The following is a 23,437-nucleotide window of genomic DNA, read 5'->3' on the forward strand; positions in this document are numbered from 1 at the left end:
GTCCAAGTACGGGATAATTGTGACACCCTGCTTGCGCAGGAGCACCATCATTTCCGCCATTACCTTGGTGAAAATTCTCGGGGCCGTAGAAAGCCCAAAAGGCAACGTCTGAAATTCGTAATGACAATCCTGTACCGCAAATCTCAGGTACGCCTGATGAGGAGGATATATGGGAACATGCAGGTATGCATCCTTTATGTCCAGAGATACCATAAAATCCCCCCCTTCCAGGCTGGTGATGACCACTCAGTGATTCCATTTTGAATTTGAACCGTTTTAAGTAAAGGTTCAGGGATTTTAAATTCAAAATGGGTCTGACCGAACAGTCCGGTTTCGGGACCACAAACAGAGTTGAGTAGTACCCCTTCCCTCTTTGAAGCAGGGGTACCTCGACCACCACTTGTTGAAGACAATTTGTGAATCGCATGTAACACTGTCTCCCTTTCCAGGGGAAAAGTTGGTAGCGCAGATTTGAAAAACCGGCGAGGAGGCACCTCTTCGAATTCCAGCTTGTATCCCTGGGAAACAATTTCTATTGCCCAGGGATCCACCTGCGAGTGAACCCAGATGTGGCTGAAAAGTCGAAGACGTGCCCCCACTGGAGCGGACTCCCTCAGGGGAGCCCCAGCGTCATGCGGTGGATTTTGCAGAGGCCGGGGAGGACTTCTTTTCCTGGGAACTAGCTGTGTTGTGCAGCTTTTTCCCTCTGCCCTTACCTCTGGCAAGAAAGGACGATCCACGTACTCTTTTGCTTTTATTTTAATTAAAGGACTGCATTTGATGAGGCGCTTTCTTAGATTGTGAAGAAATATAAGGCAAAAAATTCGATTTACCTGCCGTAGCTGTGGAGACGAGGTCCGAGAGGCCCTCTCCAAACAATTCCTCACCCTTGTAAGGCAAAAACTCCATATGCCTCTGAGTCGGCATCACCTGACCACTGTCGTGTCTATAAGACTCGTCTAGCAGAAATAGACATAGCGTTTATTCTGGAACCCAGTAAACTAATGTCTCTTTGAGCATCCCTCATATATAGGACAGCATCTTTTATATGCCCTAGGGTCATTAAAATGGTATCCTTATCAAGGGTCTCAATATCTGCTGATAAGGAATCTGTCAATGCTGCTACAGGACTACAAACCCAGGCCGACGCAATTGCCGGTCTGAGTAATGTACCAGAATGTGTGTAAATGGACTTCAAGGTAACCTCCTGCTCGCGGTCAGCAGGATCCTTGAGGGTAGCCGTATCTAGGGATGGGAGCGCTATCTTTTTTGATAAGCGTGTCAAAGCCTCGTCTACCCTAGGGGAGGATTTCCACCGTATTCTGTCCTTTGGCGGGAAAGGATACGCCATAAGAATCCTTTTGGGAATCTGCAGTTTTTTGTCTGGAGTTTCCCACGCTTTTTCGCATAATTCGTTCAGCTCATGTGAGGAGGGAAAGGTTACCTCAGGTTTCTTTCCCTTATACATGTGTACCCTCGTGCCAGAAACAGGGGGTTCCTCTGTGATATGCAAAACATCTTTTATTGCAATAATCATATATCGAATACATTTAGCCACTTTTGGCTGTAATTTTGCATCATCGTAGTCGACACTGGAGTCTGAATCCGTGTCTACTATAGTGTTCACTCTAGGAGTGAAAAGGGGCAGGGCGCCGGACTCCGAGGAAACGGGGGCGTGGCCACACCTACACCATTTTAGGGGCGGCCGACAGACGCTACTAGAGAGAGTGTCTGTGGCCGGCGACGTCACTGTTGGGGGCGTGCCCAGCACCTCCGTCGGTGCTGGGCTTCCCCCAGCCCTCTCCCAATGCGTGAATTGATGCTGCGCGCATGCGCACGGCATCTATACACGCCAGAAGGGCAGGAAGCGGGCGGCTGTTCTAGCAGGGCGCCGCAAAAGGGGCAGGGCGGGTTTTGCATGCCAAAAAACGGGCAGGGCGCGGCGCCCTGCTAAAATAGCCTAGAGTGAACACTATACTATTTGGGATAGTGGGCGCTTCTGAGACCCCGAAGGTCCCAGCGACATAGGGACAGACATGGGTTGACTCCCTGACTGTACCCTAGCTTCAGCTTTGTCTAATCTTTTGTGCAATAAAATAAGATTTTACTTACCGGTAAATCTATTTCTCGTAGTCCGTAGTGGATGCTGGGGACTCCGTAAGGACCATGGGGAATAGACGGGCTCCGCAGGAGACATGGGCACTTTAAGAAAGAATTTAGATTCTGGTGTGCTCTGGCTCCTCCCTCTATGTCCCTCCTCCAGACCTCAGAGAAACTGTGCCCGGAAGAGCTGACAGTACAAGGAAAGGATTTTGGAAATCCAGGGCAAGACTCATACCAGCCACACCGCATAACTGGTGATAAACTTACCCAGTCAACAGTATGAACAACAGAGCATCAGTTCAACCCTAATGCAACAACAACATAGCCCTTATTGCAGCAATAACTATATACACGTATTGCAGAAAGTCCGCACTTGGGATGGGCGCCCAGCATCCACTACGGACTACGAGAAATAGAATTACCGGTGAGTAAATTCTTATTTTCTCTAACGTCCTAGTGGATGCTGGGGACTCCGTAAGGACCATGGGGATTATACCAAAGCTCCCAAACGGGCGGGAGAGTGCGGATGACTCTGCAGCACCGAATGGGCAAACACAAGGTCCTCCTCAGCCAGGGTATCAAACCTGTAGAATTTTGCAAAAGTGTTTGAACCCGACCAAGTAGCAGCTCGGCAAAGCTGTAATGCCGAGACCCCTCGGGCAGCCGCCCAAGAAGAGCCCACTTTCCTTGTGGAATGGGCTTTCACTGATTTCGGCTGCGGCAATCCCTCCGCAGAATGAGCCTGCTGAATCGTGTTACAGATCCAGCGAGCAATAGTTTGCTTTGAAGCAGGAGCACCCAGCTTGTTGGATGCATAAAGGATAAACAGCGAGTCAGTCTTCCTGACTCCAGCCGTTCTGGTTACATAAATCTTCAAAGCCCGGACTACGTCCAGCAACTTAGAGTCCTCCAAGTCACGAGTAGCCGCAGGCACCACAATAGGTTGGTTCAAATGAAAGGATGACACCACCTTCGGCAGAAATAGCGGACGAGTCCGCAATTCTGCCCTTTCCATATGGAAAACCAGATAGGGGCTTTTACATGACAAAGCCGCCAATTCTGACACACGCCTAGCTGAAGCTAAAGCCAACAGCATGACCACTTTCCACGTGAGATACTTTAGTTCCACGGTCTTAAGTGGCTCAAACCAGTGGGATTTCAGGAAATCCAACACCACGTTAAGATCCCAAGGTGCCACAAAAGGGGGCTGAATATGCAGCACTCCCTTAACAAACGTCTGAACCTCAGGCAGTGAAGCCAGTTCTTTTTGAAAGAAGATGGATAGGGCAGAAATCTGGACCTTTATGGACCCTAATGTTAGGCCCATAGTCACACCTGACTGTAGGAAGTGCAGGAATCGACCCAGCTGGAATTCCTCTGTAGGGGCCTTCCTGGCCTCACACCAAGCAACATATTTTCGCCATATACGGTGATAATGCTTTGCTGTCACGTCCTTCCTAGCCTTTATCAGCGTAGCAATAACTTCATCCAGAATGCCCTTTTCTGCTAGGATTCGGCGTTCAACCGCCATGCCGTCAAACGCAGCAAGTCTTGGAACAGACAGGGCACCTGTTGCAACAGGTCCTGTCTGAGAGGCAGAGGCCAAGGGTCCTCTGATATCATTTCTTGTCGTTCCGGGTACCAAGTCCTTCTTGGCCAATCCAGAACGATGAGTATAGTTCTTACTCCTCTTTTTCTTATTATCCTCAGCATCTTTGGTATGAGAGGAAGAGGAGGGAACACATAAACCGACTGGTACACCCACGGTGTCACTAGAGCGTCCACAGCTATCGCCTGAGGGTCCCTTGACCTGGCGCAATATCTTTTTAGCTTTTTGTTGAGGCGGGACGCCATCATGTCCACCTGTGGCCTTTCCCACCGGTGTACAACCATTTGGAAGACTTCTGGATGAAGTCCCCACTCTCCCGGGTGGAGGTCGTTTCTGCTGAGAAAGTCTGCTTCCCAGTTGTCCACTCCGGGAATGAACACTGCTGACAGTGCTAACACATGATTTTCCTTGTGGCTTCTGCCATCACCATCCTGCTTCTTGTGCAGCCCTGTCGGTTTACATGGGCGACCGCCGTGATGTTGTCTGACTGGATCAGCACCGGCTGGTTTTGAAGCAGGGGTCTTGCCTGACTTAGGGCATTGTAAATGGCCCTTAGTTCCAGAATATTTATGTGTAGGGAAGTCTCCTGACTTGTCCATTGCCCTTGGAAGTTTCTTCCCTGTGTGACTGCCCCCCAACCTCGAAGGCTGGCATCCGTGGTCACCAGGACCCAGTCCTGTATGCCGAATCTGCGGCACTCTAGAAGATGAGCACTCTGCAGCCACCACAACAGCGACACCCTGGTCCTTGGAGACAGGGTTATCAGCCGATGCATCTGAAGATGCGATCCGGACCACTTGTCCAACAGATCCCACTGAAAGATCCTTGCATGGAACCTTCCGAATGGAATTGCTTCGTAAGAAGCCACCATCTTTCCCAGGACTCGCGTGCAGTGGTGCACCGACACCCGTTTTGGTTTTAGGAGGTCTCTGACTAGAGATGACAACTCCTTGGCCTTCTCCCCCGGGAGAAACACTTTTTTCTGTTCTGTGTCCAGAACCATCCCCAGGAACAGTAGACGCGTTGTAGGAACCAGCTGCGACTTTGGAATATTCAGGATCCAGCCGTGCTGTTGTAGCACTTCCCGAGCTAGTGCTACTCCGATCACCAACTGTTCCCTGGACCTCGCCTTTATAAGGAGATCGTCCAAGTACGGGATAATTAAAACTCCCTTTTTCCGAAGGAGTATCATCATTTCGGCCATTACCTTGGTAAATACCCTCGGTGCCGTGGACAGACCAAACGGCAACGTCTGGAATTGGTAATGACAGTCCTGTACCACAAATCTGAGGTACTCCTGGTGAGGAGGGTAAATGGGGACATGCAGGTAAGCATCCTTGATGTCCAGTGATACCATGTAATCCCCCTCATCCAGGCTTGCAATAACCGCTTTGAGCGATTCCATCTTGAACTTGAACCTTCTTATATAAGTGTTCAAGGATTTTAAATTTAAAATGGGTCTCACCAAACCGTCCGGTTTCGGTACCACAAACATTGTGGAATAGTAACCCCGTCCTTGTTGGAGGGGTACCTTGATTATCACCTGCTGAGAATACAGCTTGTGAATCGCCTCCGGCACTGCCTCCCTGTCCAGGGGAGCTGTCGGCAAGGCAGATTTGAGGAAACGGCGAGGGGGAGACGTCTCGAATTCCAGCTTGTACCCCAGAGATACTACCTGTAGAATCCAGGGATCCACCCGTGAACGAGCCCACTGGTCGCTGAAGTTCTTGAGACGGGCCCCCACCGTACCTGGCTCCGCCTGTGGAGCCCCAGCGTCATGCGGTGGACTTAGAGGAAGCGGGGGAGGACTTTTGTTCCTGGGAACTGGCTGTATGCTGCAGCTTTTTCCCTCTACCTCTGGGCAGAAAGGACGCGCCTCTAACCCGCTTGCCTTTCTGGGGCCGAAAGGACTGTACCTGATAATACGGTGCTTTTTTTGGCTGTGAGGGAACATGGGGTAAAAATGCTGACTTCCCAGCAGTCGCTGTGGAAACAAGGTAAGATAGACCATCCCTAAACAACTCCTCACCCTTGTAAGGCAAAACTTCCATGTGCCTTTTAGAATCTGCATCTCCTGTCCACTGCCGAGTCCACAATCCTCTCCTGGCAGAAATGGACATTGCGTTTATTTTAGATGCCTTCCGGCAAATATCCCTCTGTGCATCTCTCATGTATAAGACAGCGTCTTTAATATGCTCTACGGTTAGTAATATAGTGTCCCTGTCTAGGGTATCAATGTTTTCCGACAGGGAATCTGACCACGCAGCTGCAGCACTGCACATCCATGCTGAAGCAATAGCCGGTCTCAGTATAATTGCTGAGTGTGTATATACAGACTTCAGGATAGCCTCCTACTTTCTATCTGCAGGCTCCTTTAGGGCGGCCGTGTCCGGAGACGGTAGTGCCACTTTTTTGACAGACGCGTGAGCGCTTTATCCACCCTAGGGGATGTCTCCCAACGTGACCCGTCCTCTGGCGGGAAAGGGTACGCCATTAGTAACTTTTTAGAAATTACCAGTTTCTTATCGGGGGAAGCCCACGCTTCTTCACACACTTCATTTAATTCATCAGATGGGGGAAAAACTACTGGTAGCTTTTTCTCCCCAAACATAATACCCTTTTTTGTGGTACCTGGGGTAATATCAGAAATGTGAAACACATTTTTCATTGCCGTAATCATATAACGAGTGGCTCTATTGGAATGTACACTAGTCTTATCGTCGTCGACACTGGAGTCAGTATCCGTGTCGACATCTGTGTCTGCCATCTAAGGTAATGGGCGTTTTAGAGCCCCTGATGGCTTTTGAGACGCCTGGGCAGGCACGGGCTGAGCAGCCGACTGTCCCACATCTGCTATGTCGTCAAACCTTTTATGTAAGGAGTTGACACTGTCGAGTAATTCCTTCCACATGTCCATCCATTCAGGTGTCGACCCCGCAGGGGGTGACATCTAAGTTTATCGGCACCTGCTCCGCCTCCACATAAGCCTCCTCATCAAACATGTCGACACAGCCGTACCGACACACCGCACACACACAGGGAATGCTCTGACTGAGGACAGGACCCCACAAAGTCCTTTGGGGAGACGGAGAGAGAGTATGCCAGCACACACCAGAGTGCTATATAATGCAGGGATACACACTACACACAGTGATTTTTCCCCTATAGCTGCTATAAAACACCGTTTTGCGCCTCAATTTAGTGCCCCCCCTCTTTTTTACCCTATTGAGCCTGGAAACTGCAGGGGAGAGCCTGGGGAGCGTCCTTCCAGCGGAGCTGTGAGAGGAAATGGCGCCAGTGTGCTGAGGGAGATAGCCCCGCCCCCTTCACGGCGGACTTCTCCTGCTTTTTTCAGGATATTTTTGGCAGGGGATTTTACACATATATAGTCTTACTGACTATATTATGTGTTTATTTGCCAAGCTAAGGTATTTTTATTGCAGCCCAGGGCGCCCCCCCAGCGCCCTGCACCCATCAGTGACCGGAGTGTGTGGTGTGCATGGGGAGCAATGGCGCACAGCTGCAGTGCTGTGCGCTACCTTAATGAAGACCGGAGTCTTCAGCCGCCTATTTCCTGGACGTTCTTCTTGCTTCTGGCTCTGCAAGGGGGACGGCGGCGCGGCTCCGGGACCGGACGACCAAGGCTGGGCCTGTGTTCGATCCCTCTGGAGCTAATGGTGTCCAGTAGCCTAAGAAGCCCAAGCTAGCTGCAAGCAGGTAGGTTCGCTTCATCTCCCCTCAGTCCCTCGTAGCAGTGAGTCTGTTGCCAGCAGATCTCACTGAAAATAAAAAACCTAAATATACTTTCTTTCTAAGAGCTCAGGAGAGCCCCTAGTGTGCAACCAGCTCGGCCGGGCACAAAATTCTAACTGAGGTCTGGAGGAGGGGCATAGAGGGAGGAGCCAGTGCACACCAGGTAGTCCTAAATCTTTCTTAGTTGTGCCCAGTCTCCTGCGGAGCCGCTATTCCCCATGGTCCTTACGGAGTCCCCAGCATCCACTAGGACGTCAGAGAAAATGGCGCTGGCGAGTGCTGAGGGAGAAGCCCCGCCCCCTCGGCGGCGGGCTTCTGTCCCGCTCAAAATTCTTAAAAACATGGCGGGGGCTCTTTATATACATGTACAGTGCCCAGCTGTACATGTATATATGTACATTTGCCACAGGAGAGGTTTATATTGCTGCCCAGGGCGCCCCCCCTGCGCCCTTACAGTGACCGATGTGTGTGAGGTGAATGGGAGCAATGGCGCACAGCTTCACTGCTGTGCGTTACCTCTATGAAGATCAAGCTGTCTTCTGCCGCCTCTGAAGTCTTTTCCTCTCATACTCAGCCGGCTTTTATCTTCCGGCTCTGCGAGGAGGACTGCGGCGCGGCTCTGGGACGGACGGCGAGGCCTGCGTACCCATCCCTCTGGAGCTAATGGTGTCCAGTAGCCTAAGAAACAGAGCCCTGAAACTCAGAGAAGTGGGTCTGTTTCTCTCTCCTCAGTCCCTCGATGCAGGGAGTCTGTTGCCAGCAGGCTCCCTGAACATAAAAAAACCTAACTAAAATACTTTCTTTACAGGAAAGTCAGGAGAGCTCCCTGAAATGCACCCAGTGTCCACTGGGCACAGTATCAAACTGAGGTCTGGAGTAGGGGCATAGAGGGAGGAGCCAGTGCACACCCAGATCCAAAGTCTTTCTTAAAGTGCCCATGTCTTCTGCGGAGCCCGTCTATCCCCATGGTCCTTACGGAGTCCCAGCATCCTCTAGGACTTTAGAGAAAATTGAATAAAATTATATTAAAAAAAAAAAACACGTCTACCATGTGTGTGTCAACAATTGTTATGTCAACCTAATGCATGTCTACCAATAGTGGTAGACCAATTGACTGTAGACCTTTTTATAGTGTAGTCCGGATACCATACCAAGAATAAGAAAAAACATGTTACCTACAACGTATGCCCCAAGAACTGGCAAAACCTACTCAGATTATCCAGGGCACACCTTTTTCTATTATAAAGTCTGACTTACAACATGTTTTAAATCATAAGCGCTACATAGAGAGGGCTTTGTCTCTGTATACACCCATAGCCGGCACATTCCTGTGCTATGACACAACTGGCTAAAAAACAAATACCTACACTGCCTCTAACAGCAAGGGTATAGGAGTGTTCTCTGTACAGTATACCACTTCATACACAAGATAGGTTTACTTTACACTGCAGAGACAAAAGCTTTGTGTATGCATCAGAGAACGGGCAGCTTGCCCAAATTCTTCTACTGGAAATAGATGCAAAGAATTTGCCAGACCGTTAAATAAATAAACCATCCACGATTATCAAAGTGGTGAGGAGCAATGCTTTGTTTTGTTTTTTTTAAACACACTAGGACCTTTGATCCGGGCACATTACAATATTTTGATTAGGAAATCAAAATATCGGCTCTGCGAGGGGGACGGCGGCGCGGCTCCGGGATCGGACGACCAAGGGTGCGTTCCTGTGTTCGATCCCTCTGGAGCTAATGGTGTCCAGTAGCCTAAGAAGCATGACCTGTAAGAAAGAAATATCACCAAAAAATCTTCAGGCGCTGATGTAGATCATGGGGGGTACTTCTCAATGATCTAACTGAACATCAGTATATTGACCCTCAAACAGAAAGAATAAACATACAATAATGTATTACTGATATACAATGTAAATTGTCCTTCTCTATGTAGGTAGAATCCGTACCGTAGGATAATGTCTAACTAATAGACAATATGCGTGTGTGGGAAAGAGGATACGATCCTATTGCGATTCCAAGTGTGTCATCAGTCCGTCACTCCATTTTCAGTGTATCTCACAAATACAAGCAAACATAGTGTAATACTGATAACAATATTGTGAAATTTCTATATAGGTAGAATCCGTACCGTAGGGTAGTGTCTAACCAATAGACAATATGCATGTGAGGGAGAGGGGATACGACCCTATTAGAATTCCAAATATATCATCTGTCCATCACTCCATTTTCAATGTATCTCACAAAAAGATAAAAGCGAATATAGTGCAAATATGCTTTTAATGTTAAAAACAAAAAGTTTAAAAAGCCAATCAGATTGACTGGACTCTCACCATATGGAAGAAAATACAAGGCAGATGTAATTATAACCAGGCATCCCCAGCTCCTCGCACTTCCTCCTACGGGTCGATTCCAGACTCCAAAAGACCACTGGCCAACGCGTTTCAATACTCTTCAGTATCTTTTTCAAGGCATATGTCTTCTGTTCCTCCGGATGTTATATTTATACCCCTCTTACTGATGACCTCATATCCTATGTGTGAAACCTATTTCCAGACATGGATCTACTGACTTCTATTTTCTATATGTAACATTAACCCTAAATCCCTAAGTTCACATATAGAAAATAGAAGTCAGTAGATCCATGTCTGGAAATAGGTTTCACACATAGGATATGAGGTCATCAGTAAGAGGGGTATAAATATAACATCCGGAGGAACAGAAGACATATGCCTTGAAAAAGATACTGAAGAGTATTGAAACGCGTTGGCCAGTGGTCTTTTGGAGTCTGGAATCGACCCGTAGGAGGAAGTGCGAGGAGCTGGGGACGCCTGGTTATAATTACATCTGCCTTGTATTTTCTTCCATATGGTGAGAGTCCAGTCAATCTGATTGGCTTTTTAAACTTTTTGTTTTTAACATTAAGAGCATATTTGCACTATATTCGCTTTTATCTTTTTGTGAGATACATTGAAAATGGAGTGATGGACAGATGATATATTTGGAATTCTAATAGGGTCGTATCCCCTCTCCCTCACATGCATATTGTCTATTGGTTAGACACTACCCTACGGTACGGATTCTACCTATATAGAAATTTCACAATATTGTTATCAGTATTACACTATGTTTGCTTGTATTTGTGAGATACACTGAAAATGGAGTGACGGACTGATGACACACTTGGAATCGCAATAGGATCGTATCCTCTTTCCCACACACGCATATTGTCTATTAGTTAGACATTATCCTACGGTACGGATTCTACCTACATACAGAAGGACAATTTACATTGTATATCAGTAATACACTATTGTATGTTTATTCTTTCTGTTTGAGGGTCAATATACTGATGTTCAGTTAGATCATTGAGAAGTACCCCCCATGATCTACATCAGCGCCTGAAGATTTTTTGGTGATATTTCTTTCTTACATTTTATGTTGGGGTGTGCAGTGACACCTGGTTTCACTGAAAAGTCAATAGGCAGCTTTAGCGCACCATAAGATCTTCACAATTTTTTAAGTAGTTTGTCTGTTTTCACTGTTTGGAGATTTATTGGCTGCAGCAGAGAGGAATATGTTTAAATCAAGGGAAGATAGGATAAAAAAACTGGATTCCCTCTTTAATAAATCTTGTGAAGATACACACACAAGACATTAATCTGGAAGAATCCATGACCAAATTAGAAAAGAACTTGTTAAAAGAGAACCGCATATGGTGGGAGGTGGCCACCTTAGAAAGGTATTTGGCCTCCAAACTCATCCCAAAGGGCTTGCAAATTAACAAAAAAGTGAGTTTTTTAACCACTACTGAGTCTTTTGATAAAAGATGGGAAGCCATATTAGCAAATTGCTCATTCGAACTGATGACTCTTATCGTTGAAGAAAGACGGAAAGAGCTATCCGTTCTAGATATGGAGATTAATGAATCTAAAGCCTCATTACTACCATTTAGCGAGTTATCAGATTATAAGGAGCGTGAAGAAATTATTGTCAATAGGATTGACAGAGCAGAAAGAATAATAGTGGAAAGAAAAGTTAAAAAATTCCAAAGAGACAAACTTATGATAGAAAATGAGGGAGGATCAAGACAAACACAGTTGAAACGACCTGAACCCATGAGTGAGAAGGATACAAAAAATAGGGGAAACATAAGATCAGAAACTTGGAATACTGTTAAAAGACGAACTTATAGGAATGATTTTGAATCCAGAATGAATCACAAAAAAAGATTCATGGAATCAAGGTTATTCCAGAGATGATAGGTACTACACTAAGGACTGGAATCAATATAATCAAAGGTCTTATGGAGGAAGGATTGACCATATGAGAGATAGACAAAAAACACCAATTAGAACTACAAATAGGTATGCACAATTAGAAAGGGAATCACTATATACTCCTTTTTTAGAAAAGGGAGGGAGGAACCAAAAGTGGAGATAAAATATTCCAAGAGAGGGAAAAGGGGTGGTCATAAACACAAACATAAACAAATCAGAAAAAGGAAAATTAGAAAGAGTAAAAAACAACCCATTTTGGAATCTGAAAAAGAAAAAAGAGGAACCAAAATTTTCAATCTGAGCACACATGTGCTATTAGAGGAAGAACGGTCCTTATTAGAAAAAGGATTGAAGTTCTGTCCCTCCACAAAGATAGACCAATTTGGAATCTTCGTGGATGTTCAGAAATTCCTGAGGAAACTTACCCTGAAAAAGTTTCAGTTTGAAGGCGAATGAGGAAACAATCCAAGGACAGATGGATATAACCCCGTTCAGACCCAAGTCTACATTTTTTCCATCACATTTGAAAGGATGTTTCTTAGAATCCTTTGTAGCTCTGGTTCTAGAGGATTTACAAAAATTAGAAAAAGGGAATATTAAGAGTAACCTTACCTATAAAGAGCAAAAAGCATTAAAAAATTTAAAGACGAAAAATGATTTAATAATAAAGCCAGCGGATAAGGGGGGGGGGGGATTGTATTATTTGATAAAACAGACTATGAATTGATAGTTCAAAAACTTCTGGAAGATAAAGATACTTATAGGAAGGCAAGAGGAGATCCTACTAAAAAGATGACTTTATGTTTAAAAGGAATAGTAGAGTCCTATAAGAAAAAGGGCATTCTAACGGATAAGGAAGATACCTACGGTTTACATCCTCCCCAAAGTACACAAAGATCCCGTCAAACCCCCAGGGAGACCAATTGTCTCCGGGATAGAATCATTATCTGCGAATTTATCCCAATATATAGATTATTTACAGCCTTTGGTATCAAAGAACAAATCTCATTTAAAAGATACCTTAGAGGTCCTCCAATTTCTGGAAAACATAGAATGGAAGGAGGGTTATTATATAGTTACAGCGGACGTCAGCTCGCTGTATACTATAATAGACCATAGTCAAGGTTTGGAGGCAGCGAAAAGAGCACTGTCACTTTCATCTTTAGATCCCGGATTACAGGAATTTCTATTACAAGGTATTGAATTTATTTTATATAACAACTATTTTACTTTTAAAGGCAAATTTTATATTCAGAAAAGGGGGACCGCCATGGGTACCAGGTTCGCCCCGAGTTACGCAAACATTTTTATGGGCGCATGGGAAGACGAAAAAGTATGGAATAATAACCCATTCGGGGCGAACCTGGTCTCATGGCGAAGATATATAGACGATATTGTTTTTATATGGGAAGGGAACATGGAAGATTTGGAACATTTTTGTACTTATTTAAATGAAAATGAATCCAATATTTTATTGACCTTTGAGAAGAGCCAATCTTCAGTTAATTTTTTAGATTTGACCATTTATATCGAACAGGGCAAGATTAAAACAAAAAATTTCATCAAGCCCACGGATTCTAGTACTTATATTGATGTTGAAAGTTGCCATCATAGCAGGTGGTTGGAGACTATACCCATCAGTCAGTTCAAAAGACTGAAGAGGAATTGTACTGATGGGGAAGTATTCCTAACTCAGGCAAAAGAAATGTCCTCCAGCTTCAGGGGAAGTGGATACAAAGACCAGATTGTATCGAATTCCCTTGAGAGGGTGAACGCCATAGATAGGGAGGAACTGTTGAAAAAGCCCGACAACAAGAAAAAAGATACTAACAATGATACATTCAAATGGTCATTCATTACCAATTACACCTCCCAACACCATCATGTGAAAAGAATATTAAAAAAACACTGGAAAATATTACAAAAGGATCCAGTGATAGGAAAGGACCTACCAAGTAATCCGAATTGCATTTTTAGAAGAGCCCCAAATCTAAAAACCAAATTAGTTAAGAGTCTTTGTCCACCTTCTCCAAAGAAGGGAAATGTTTTAACTAATGGATTTTTCCGCTGTGGTAGCTGTGTGGGATGTAAAAATATTCCCAACACTTTTGGCAGTAAATTAACAAATTTAGAGATAAATAAGAAGAATTTTAAAATTAATGAATTTTTAACATGTCACTCTTTTAATGTTATTTATGCCATAGAATGCTCATGCGGAAAATTTTATATAGGTAGGACAAGTAGGGCTTTTAAGGTTAGAATGGGGGAACACATTAGGAATATCCGGAAGGGTCTAGAAACACATGCACTTTCTAAACATTTCAAAGAAACCCATAATTCTGATATTAAATATTTGAAAATTTTTTATGTTCTTAAAAAGATTTGTTCTGATGCCAGAGGGGGCGATATTGCAGCCAAATTAGCTAAATGTGAAATGAGCACTATATATAATTATAACACATTAGCCCCAAACGGCATTAATAAAGATTTTGAACTGAAATGGTTTTTATAAAGTTTTATATAGGTGTTTTTACTGTTTTAGTGAATATGTTTTTTAACTAGTGTGTAATTATATATATTTATTTTTCATGTCATGGACACTACAAAAATATCTGTTTGCGGATTTTATGGATATTAAACTCCAAATGGACGATTATGGAGAGAATAGAGAACTGCCACGACCGGAAGTGACGTCTATGTTTCGTATTACGGGTCCTGTTGAAACATCTCTTTAAGTATCTCCTTGAATAACAAACTTATATATATAAAAAAGGAGGATCTTATGGAGAAAACAAAGAACTGCTACAGGACCAAGTTATGTTACGCCTTAGGATAAACATGTGGAACGCAAAACACCGCCGCGACCGGAAGTGATGTAGATAGAGCGATGTCACTTCCGGCAAGCACTAGTGGAACGCATGTGCGTTCCGCAACTACCGGAAGTGATGCGGATGAAGGGACGGCACTTCCGGCAAATAGAGAAGACTGTGATTGCGGAAGTGATAACTTCAGGTGGCTCAAGGAGAGAATACGGGGCACCTGTGAGGTTTCACAGAAGAACAGAATTGGAAGAACGGATGGGATTTAGGGTTAATGTTACATATAGAAAATAGAAGTCAGTAGATCCATGTCTGGAAATAGGTTTCACACATAGGATATGAGGTCATCAGTAAGAGTGGTATAAATATAACATCCGGAGGAACAGAAGACATATGCCTTGAAAAAGATACTGAAGAGTATTGAAACGCGTTGGCCAGTGGTCTTTTGGAGTCTGGAATCGACCCGTAGGAGGAAGTGCGAGGAGCTGGGGACGCCTGGTTATAATTACATCTGCCTTGTATTTTCTTCCATATGGTGAGAGTCCAGTCAATCTGATTGGCTTTTTAAACTTTTTGTTTTTAACATTAAGAGCATATTTGCACTATATTCGCTTTTATCTTTTTGTGAGATACATTGAAAATGGAGTGATGGACAGATGATATATTTGGAATTCTAATAGGGTCGTATCCCCTCTCCCTCACATGCATATTGTCTATTGGTTAGACACTACCCTACGGTACGGATTCTACCTATATAGAAATTTCACAATATTGTTATCAGTATTACATGTTTGCTTGTATTTGTGAGATACACTGAAAATGGAGTGACGGACTGATGACACACTTGGAATCGCAATAGGATCGTATCCTCTTTCCCACACACGCATATTGTCTATTAGTTAGACATTATCCTACGGTACGGATTCTACCTACATAGAGAAGGACAATTTACATTGTATATCAGTAATACACTATTGTATGTTTATTCTTTCTGTTTGAGGGTCAATATACTGATGTTCAGTTAGATCATTGAGAAGTACCCCCCATGATCTACATCAGCGCCTGAAGATTTTTTGGTGATATTTCTTTCTTACATTTTATGTTGGGGTGTGCAGTGACACCTGGTTTCACTGAAAAGTCAATAGGCAGCTTTAGCGCACCATAAGATCTTCACAATTTTTGAAGTAAGAAGCATGACCTATCCGCAGTTAGTAGGTCTGCTTCTCTCCCCTCAGTCCCACGTAGCAGAGTCTTTTGCCAGCAGAGCTCTCTGAAAATAAAAAAAACCTAACAAAATACTTTTATTAGCAAGCTCAGGAGAGCTCACTAAAGTGCACCCAGCTCTGACCAGGCACAGATTCTAACTGAGGTCTGGAGGAGGGACATAGAGGGAGGAGCCAGTGCACACCAGTAGTCCTAATTCTTTCTTAGAGTGCCCTGTCTCCTGCGGAGCCCGTCTATTCCCCATGGTCCTTACGGAGTCCCCAGCATCCACTAGGACGTTAGAGAAACAAAACTTATTACAGACTAGACAAAATTCCTGCATGCATTAGTTTCCTTTACATTAGGAAACAACCAAATACACTGTTTAGAGTGCAAGTACTCCATGATTAGAAAAACACAATAGCAGCTACTAAAATGAGAACACAACATCCAGATCTGTCATTACTTTGGAGGGGAGACTGCAAGGTCAAATTTACTGATCTACTACAGTTAAGAGTCCCACACACTGGTCGATACCAGTAAAAGATATGAACGATCTCGTTCATCAATGAACAAGATATCGTTCATATCTTTCAGTGTGTAGGCACCAGTGATGAATGAGTGCGGGGCCACGCATAGTTTATCGCTGGTACCGGCTCGTTTAAACATGCAGGCCAATATCGTCCATATTAGCATGCATTGCTATGGAGCTGGCTGACGGGGGAAGCGAAGAAACTTCACTCCCCCCCCCCATCACCTCCCCCTCCGCCGTTTTGGCAGTCGGGCAGCGGGTCACCCAGTCTGTAGGGCTCTTTATGTTAAAGTGTAATATCACTTCCACCTATTGAGACCAAATTTATAAAAAGGATATGATGTAAGATGTGATGAACACTAGTTCCCTTTTGGCAGAGATACATTCCCCATCTGAAAATCAAGCCTAAGGGGAGCATCTAATAACCTGTGTTAGAGCTGTGGCCGCAAAAAACTAGTGTTTTTTTTAATCACTCCTATCCAATTAGGTCTCGCGAAAAACACTATTGTTTTTGGGGGCGAAAATACATAGGTACCGCGAAAAGCTGCAGATGTATGTATTTTCACGGCACTTATGCGTCTATGGGGCACTTATTGCAGATCACGCTTCCCATGCCTCAAGCACACGATAAGTGCCGGCATCGGAAATAAGTTACGGGTTATCTGGGCCAATTGGATACCCCCCTTAACCCGACCTTTCATGGACAGACCCAGTTGCTGCAAATCAAAATGACTGGATGTGTGAATGGCAACACACACTCATAGGGATAGAGTAAGACAGTGGAGTGCAGTACGGTGAGGCAGAGCCTTTCCTGTCATACTAATATTAAAACCAGATACACCAGGTAGTCCTAAAGCTTTCTTTAGTTGTGCCCAGTCTCCTGCGGAGCCGCTACTCCCCATGGTCCTTACGGAGTCCCAGCATCCACTTAGGATGTCAGAGAAATATAAAGAATATATTATAAATATCTTCTTCATATTATTCTAATTATTTTTATAGTCAAAACTCTGGAATAAAAAGTCTATAGCCCTGTCTTTTCTGCAGATCTGTGATCAAACCTCACCACATTACCAGCAGTATATACTATTGCACCTGCGTATAATGCCCACATGAACCCTTTGGCTCATAAATTGTGTGTAAATTTGGCGCTGGTACTAGCCAGTGCCTCCTCAGCCATTTACCTCACCGCACGTCCCTGGAGTAAGAGACTAGCAAAACAAAATCACACAGTCAAATACAACCCAAGATCAATATGGTAAAGAAACACTCAAATATGACCAATCTGCAACATTCCCGCTAATACACATGAATGCAATAGTAACATATTAGGATAAAAACCTAAAGACCAATTAAATTCACCACCTGCTGGCCATCTAAAAAGGAATGGGATTCTATCGGAGTAATTCAATTATTTCTCCGATAGATGCTCATTAGCCACAGCAGTCACATTTTTGCTTGCAGCCTTGGAAGGTGTGAGAAAAAAAAAATATATGGGATTTTAATTACCTGCTGGTAAATCCTTTTCTTGTAGTCCATAAGGGATATTTGGGAGACTTAGTACGATGAGGTATAGACGGGGTCCAAAGGAGCCATTGCACTTTAAATTTCTTCAGCTGGGTATGCTGGCTCCTAGCGGGGCCCCCGGTTTGTACTCACCACTGTCGTCACCTTCAGGCTACTGTTAGGGGTGTGCAGCGTGCTGCGATTGTGACCGCAAAGGCACAGTGCTCTGCGGTGCAACAACCTCTCAGGACAGTGGTCCCACAGTGGGGAAGCGGTTGACACCTCGCAAGGCCGGTGACCATCCCCCCTCCCTCCCAACAACTCCCACGGGGCAGGTATGCTGTTGCCCAAACAGCATACCAAAAATAATGAGAGTTTTAAAAGAAACTGAAGAAAACTCTGGAGCTTGCATCCTCTCCTGAGGGCACCTTTTTCTAAACTGCCTGTGGGAGGGGGCATAGAGGGGAGGAGCCAGCACACCCAGTTGATTTTTTTTTTTTTTTTTTTTAAAGTGCACTAGCTTCTTTGGACCCCATCTATACCCCATCGTACTAAGTCTCCCTAATATCCCTTATGGATGCTAGAGAAAATGTGTTTTAAAGTCTGTACTTTGGGTGCCCAAACCTGGACTTTAGACGGGTTTAGCTACTTTGCATGGTTAAACCCGGAGCAGTCAGGTGTCTTAACTGGTAATGGGCATCTGATCAGAGCAACAATTGAATAGCTACGATAGACGCCCAGCAGGGGGCGCAGAAAACTGAGTCTGCCCTCTAGAATTTGACTGCAGATAAGAACCATGTGGACCATCTCGTCTACCCATGTACATACACACCAAGGTTCATTTTAAATTAACCTACCAGTATATATTTTGATTATGGGAGGAAACCAGAGTACTCAGTGAAACCCATGCAAGCACGGGGAGAACATACAAACGCCACAGTTAGGGCCATTAACAATCCAAAGCTATTAGACTTTCATATGATTTTACAACCTTCATTAAAAGGAATTCATGGGGTCGATTCAATTCACCGACAGTTGAATAGCACCGGGAATTAGCTCCTGTCACTATTCAATTCAGCTCAAGTTAAGTCGCCGAATGCCTGTCCTTGCGGACTTAACAGGTTGATTTGTCGGGAGAACGGTCATTCTCAGACTTAACTCCCCGCAGCGATGTTGATTCCCGACAGAATCAGCCTCACGCCGGCCGCACTTTTGTCGGATTTCTTCTCTTATTCCCCGGGGGTGAGAGAAGAATTCCCGACAACTGAGTGTCACTTGGCGCTGTATTGAATAGCGCCGGGATCTAATTCCCAGCGCTATTCAACTGCCGGTGAATTGAATCGACCCCTTTAACTGCTTATTATTCCTAGGTTGGTTATGGGATACCGGCAGTGAGGATGCCGGTGGTCAGAAAACAGACACCAGTATCCCAACTGCTTGAAATCCTGACAGGGTAAGTAAGGATTATGGCAGCTGTCTGTATTCAGGCGCACGTATTCTGACTGCCAGGATCCCAAATACATCTTTTTCCTATTACATCTGAATATGTGTAGATAAACTTTTAAACATACAAAGTACACTCAGATAAATTAAACTGAAAAGAATTAAGCTGGGTACACACTAGACGACATGCAAACGATACGATGTTGCTCACAATTTCTCTTGAACTCCTGGACAAATGATATTGTGTGTACACGGAGCGATTTTACAAATGACCAAACGATATACGCGAGTCTAATACCCCTTTCAGACTGACAATTACCGGGTCGCACCCGGAAATGTGTACACGGGTGCTTCTCAGGTGCGACCCCGGCTTGAGACCCCTTCAGACTTGCGGCCCGACCCGGCATATTGCCAGGTTGGTGACGTCACCGCTGACGCTACCGGAGGCGGTGCTTGGAGATAATAATCTCCAAGCACCACCTCCTCCTATGCAGAGAACGGGTGCCAGGTCGCCTTGACCCGGCATACCCGTTCACACTGCGCGCATCCCGGGTCGATTCCGGCTTCAACCCAGGTCGAGACCTCGGATGAAATGCCAGGATGCTCAACCCGGGATATTCTTACAGGACACTTTCACACTAAGCAAATTCCCTGGGTTGATGAGTGTTCATGTGCAATAACCCGGGAAATATTTGTCAGTGTGAAAGGGGTATCCGTTAAATACAGCTGCTCAGAGGGGACGGTGGTCTGGCTCCTAGGTTTACAAAAATGTGTCAAGCCCTGCCTTAAACATGCAAAGTCTGTTTCTGCTTGCTTCACCCAGAATAAAGATTCATACAGATAGATCTAAACTATAATGGGACATCTCCTGCTTATTAATCAACAGCCAGCCCAACAGCTTGGCATGGGGAGAGCAATTTATTAAACTCCAGAAATATTCACTTTTCAGAACTTGCATGAGGTGGCCAATGCCTGTTTTCCAGGTGATATTAGCACACTTTCCCAATGAGGCAAGTCAGGCTCGAGTGGGATGGATCCTGTGGTCCTTGCCAGTTGGCTGGAATGACTGCTACAGCCAGTGTAGTTATCTGCTCTGCACATGCATGCTTTTGTCTGAACCCGGAAGTTATAGTTTAATGCCGCCTACACACTCGGCGATACGCCACCGAGCTGCCCGACGCGGGGGGAGTGAAGTTTCTTCACTCGCCCCGTCACCATAGCAGTGCATGCTAATATGGATGAGATTGTCCATATTGGCTCGCATGCATAACCGACCCGGCACCAACAATGAACGAGTGCGGGGCCGTGCATCGTTCGTGCCTACAAACTGAACGAGAACGTTCATATCGTTAAATGAAATCTTTAAGTGTGTAGGGCCCTTCAGTTAACAGTTTACTTCTTAATGGTCGCCAGAACAGGCTTACAGGAGCCCATGAGGTAAATTTACTAAAGCTTTTAAAACAGAATTAGTGATATTGCCCATAGCAACCAATTAGATGCTGTCTATTATTTTCTAAAAGGCAATAGAGAAATGATCGGTTGCTATGGGCAACATCACCAATTCTCTGTTTTATAAGCTTCAGTAAATTTACCCCATGTCTCAGTGACTTCACAATGGTAAATACACCCAAAATGATTTGTTATGATGCCATTTGCAGTGATATGTAAAGTTTCAGTGAATATTGGATTTTTAAATAAGGCCCAATAAGATTCAGACAGACGTTACACAAAGGGGTTGATTCAAGTCGGCAACAGATGAATAGCGCTGGGAATCAGCTCCCGACGCTATTCAATTCAACTAAAGTTAAGTCGGCGAATGCCCGTTCTCGCAGACTTAACAGGTAGTTTTGTCGGGAGAACGGGCATTCTCCGACAACTACCCGCGGCGATGATGATTCCCGACAGAAACAGCCTCGCGCCGGCCGCGCAGCAGCCCTTTTGTCGGTTTTCTTCTCTCACCCCCGGGGGTTAGCAGCAGCTCTTTGGACATTCGTCCCCTGCGTCACAGCCTACCACAGAATAACACTAGTGGCTACATTGCCTTAAGAGATACACAGTAGCAGTAATAGACTTATATCACTACAAAGTCTTCCTTCTGGCTAAGATGCAAGTTGTTGCAACAATAGCCCACAATAGGCAGGACTGCTGGGAAGTAACCCCAGGTACAGCAATGTGGGCACATCTGCCCCCACCAGATGACATCTAGATCCCTTACACAATGCTGGCACTAAGGTGGCATTAACAAGCTCCAGCCTGAGACACTAGTTAGACAGATGGGACATCTGCATGACTGACAGTTTGAATTTTAAATAATTTACATCACAATTGACAGCAACAACGTTATTTTGCTCAAACAGGAGTGTATGCAGGCATTGCAGGGGCTTCAGCAAAACACGTCACCCCCTTCCCCATGCCCTGGCACCAGCAGCCTCCCAGACAGATGTCCCCCGTCCCATATCCTCCTCCCTGCACCCCATGGCGAGTCATAGCCCCAACCAAGCCGATCATACATAGAGCCCCCTCTCCAGACAGGCTCCTTCAGCGAGCCACGCACCTATAACTGAGCCCCCCAGACCTGGGAGAAGAGCTCCGGGTAACTCTATACACTTACGTCGGCTTCATCATATCCGGGCCGCTTCTGCCTCGACCACTCTCCGCTCCGGGCCCGAAACTCCCGGCTCAGTGTCCCCGGTATCAGTCAATCAAGCGCAGCTGTTGGACTTCCCCTTCCCGCGCATTGTATTTTTTAAATTCAGCCAATCACGCCGCGGAATGACGTCATTCCGTGAATGACTATAGAGCGTGGCCGGCGCGTATAGACAAGCCGAGGCATCGGTTAGGCTAACAGCGCCACCTGGTGCCAAAGCTGGGCATCATAATACTGATTCAGTAGCAAATGATGATGATGATGATGATGATGATGATGATGATGATGATTGATGATTGATGATTGATGATAATAATAATGATGATGATGATTAGTAATCATATCTTTTTTTTACTGGTGGTGATTAGTCTTTACAGTACTGGCAACTTCTTTTTGTTATCATTTTTAATTCTTATAAAAAGTGCTACAAACAGGAAGATCAGTGAAATCATTTCAGAAGTGAACAAATCTACTGTCTGAAACTTTTCCAGAGTATGATAAGTTTAGGAGACTACCAGTAACTTTTTTCTCTGAGAACTGGAATATTTTTTCCATACAAAAAGCACTGAGCAAAGAAATGACTGTCATAAATATTTTATCACATTTATAGGGTTTAATAAATATGCCCTTAATTCTATTACTAAGAAAAATCTATCAAACTTTAATTTTGGACTTCTAATAAATTTAAAAAAATAGGATTTTAATTCCCTACCGGTAAATCCTTTTCTCGTAGTCCATAAGGGATATTGGGGAGACTTAGTACGATGTGGTATAGACATGGTCCAAAGGAGCCGGTGTACTTTAAATTTCTTCACTGGGTGTGCTGGCTCCTCCCCTCTATGTCCCCTAATACAGGCAGTTATAAGTAAAACAGTGCCCGATGGAGAAAGGACATACTTGAGAGAAGGAACATAACAACAATAAGTGGTGAGATTTACACACCAGCACACCACGAACATAAAACTACCAGCAACGGCTGGACACAACAAACAGCAACAGATGAACAGGTAACCAGACAAGAGAACCTGCAGAAAAGTCAATGCACTGAGGTGGGCGCCCAATATCCCTTATGGACTATGAGATAAGGATTTACCAGTAGGTAATTAAAATCATATTTTCTCTAGCATCCATAAGGGATATTGGGGAGACTTAGTACGATGGGGACGTCCCAAAGCTTCCAGAACGGACGGGAATGTGCGTGACTTCTGCAGCACCGCCTGCCCAAACTGGGTATCCTCTTTGGCACAGGGTATCAAACTTGTAGAACTTCACAAAGGTGCTCTTCCCCGACCAGGTAGCAGCTCGGCAAAGTTGCAAGGCCGAGACTCCCTGGGCAGCCGCCCAGGAAGAGCCCACCGATCTTGTAGAGAGGGCATTCAGAGACTTGGGAACAGGTAAGGCTGCCGACACATAAAGTACCAGTCAAATGTTTAGACACACTTTCTCATTCATTTGAATGAGAAAGTGTGTCCAAACTTTTGACTGGTACTTTAGGCCTGTTGGATAGTAAGTCTAAGCCAACGAACAATGGACTGCTTC

At 44.9% G+C, this 23,437-nt stretch overlaps 1 protein-coding gene across 8 annotated transcripts in view; it reads right to left on the bottom strand.

The window, feature by feature from the left end:
* KIF23 (kinesin family member 23) overlaps nt 1-22,007 on the bottom strand; it is a 140,747-nt gene extending 118,740 nt beyond the window's left edge. For 3 of the 8 annotated variants that reach the window (XM_063925507.1, XM_063925508.1, XM_063925506.1), the window contains exon 1: nt 21,863-22,006. In XM_063925507.1, coding sequence (XP_063781577.1) covers nt 21,863-21,876 — 14 coding nt within the window. In that variant the 5' untranslated portion in view covers nt 21,877-22,006. Of the gene's footprint in view, nt 1-21,862 lie in introns of all 8 variants that reach the window. The other 5 variants (XM_063925510.1, XM_063925509.1, XM_063925513.1 and 2 more) reach the window with 4 other exon arrangements.
* Between the last annotated feature and the right edge of the window lie 1,430 nt (nt 22,008-23,437).

Source organism: Pseudophryne corroboree, chromosome 6 (assembly GCF_028390025.1).
Source record: "Pseudophryne corroboree isolate aPseCor3 chromosome 6, aPseCor3.hap2, whole genome shotgun sequence".
NCBI classification, from domain to species: Eukaryota; Metazoa; Chordata; class Amphibia; order Anura; family Myobatrachidae; genus Pseudophryne; species Pseudophryne corroboree.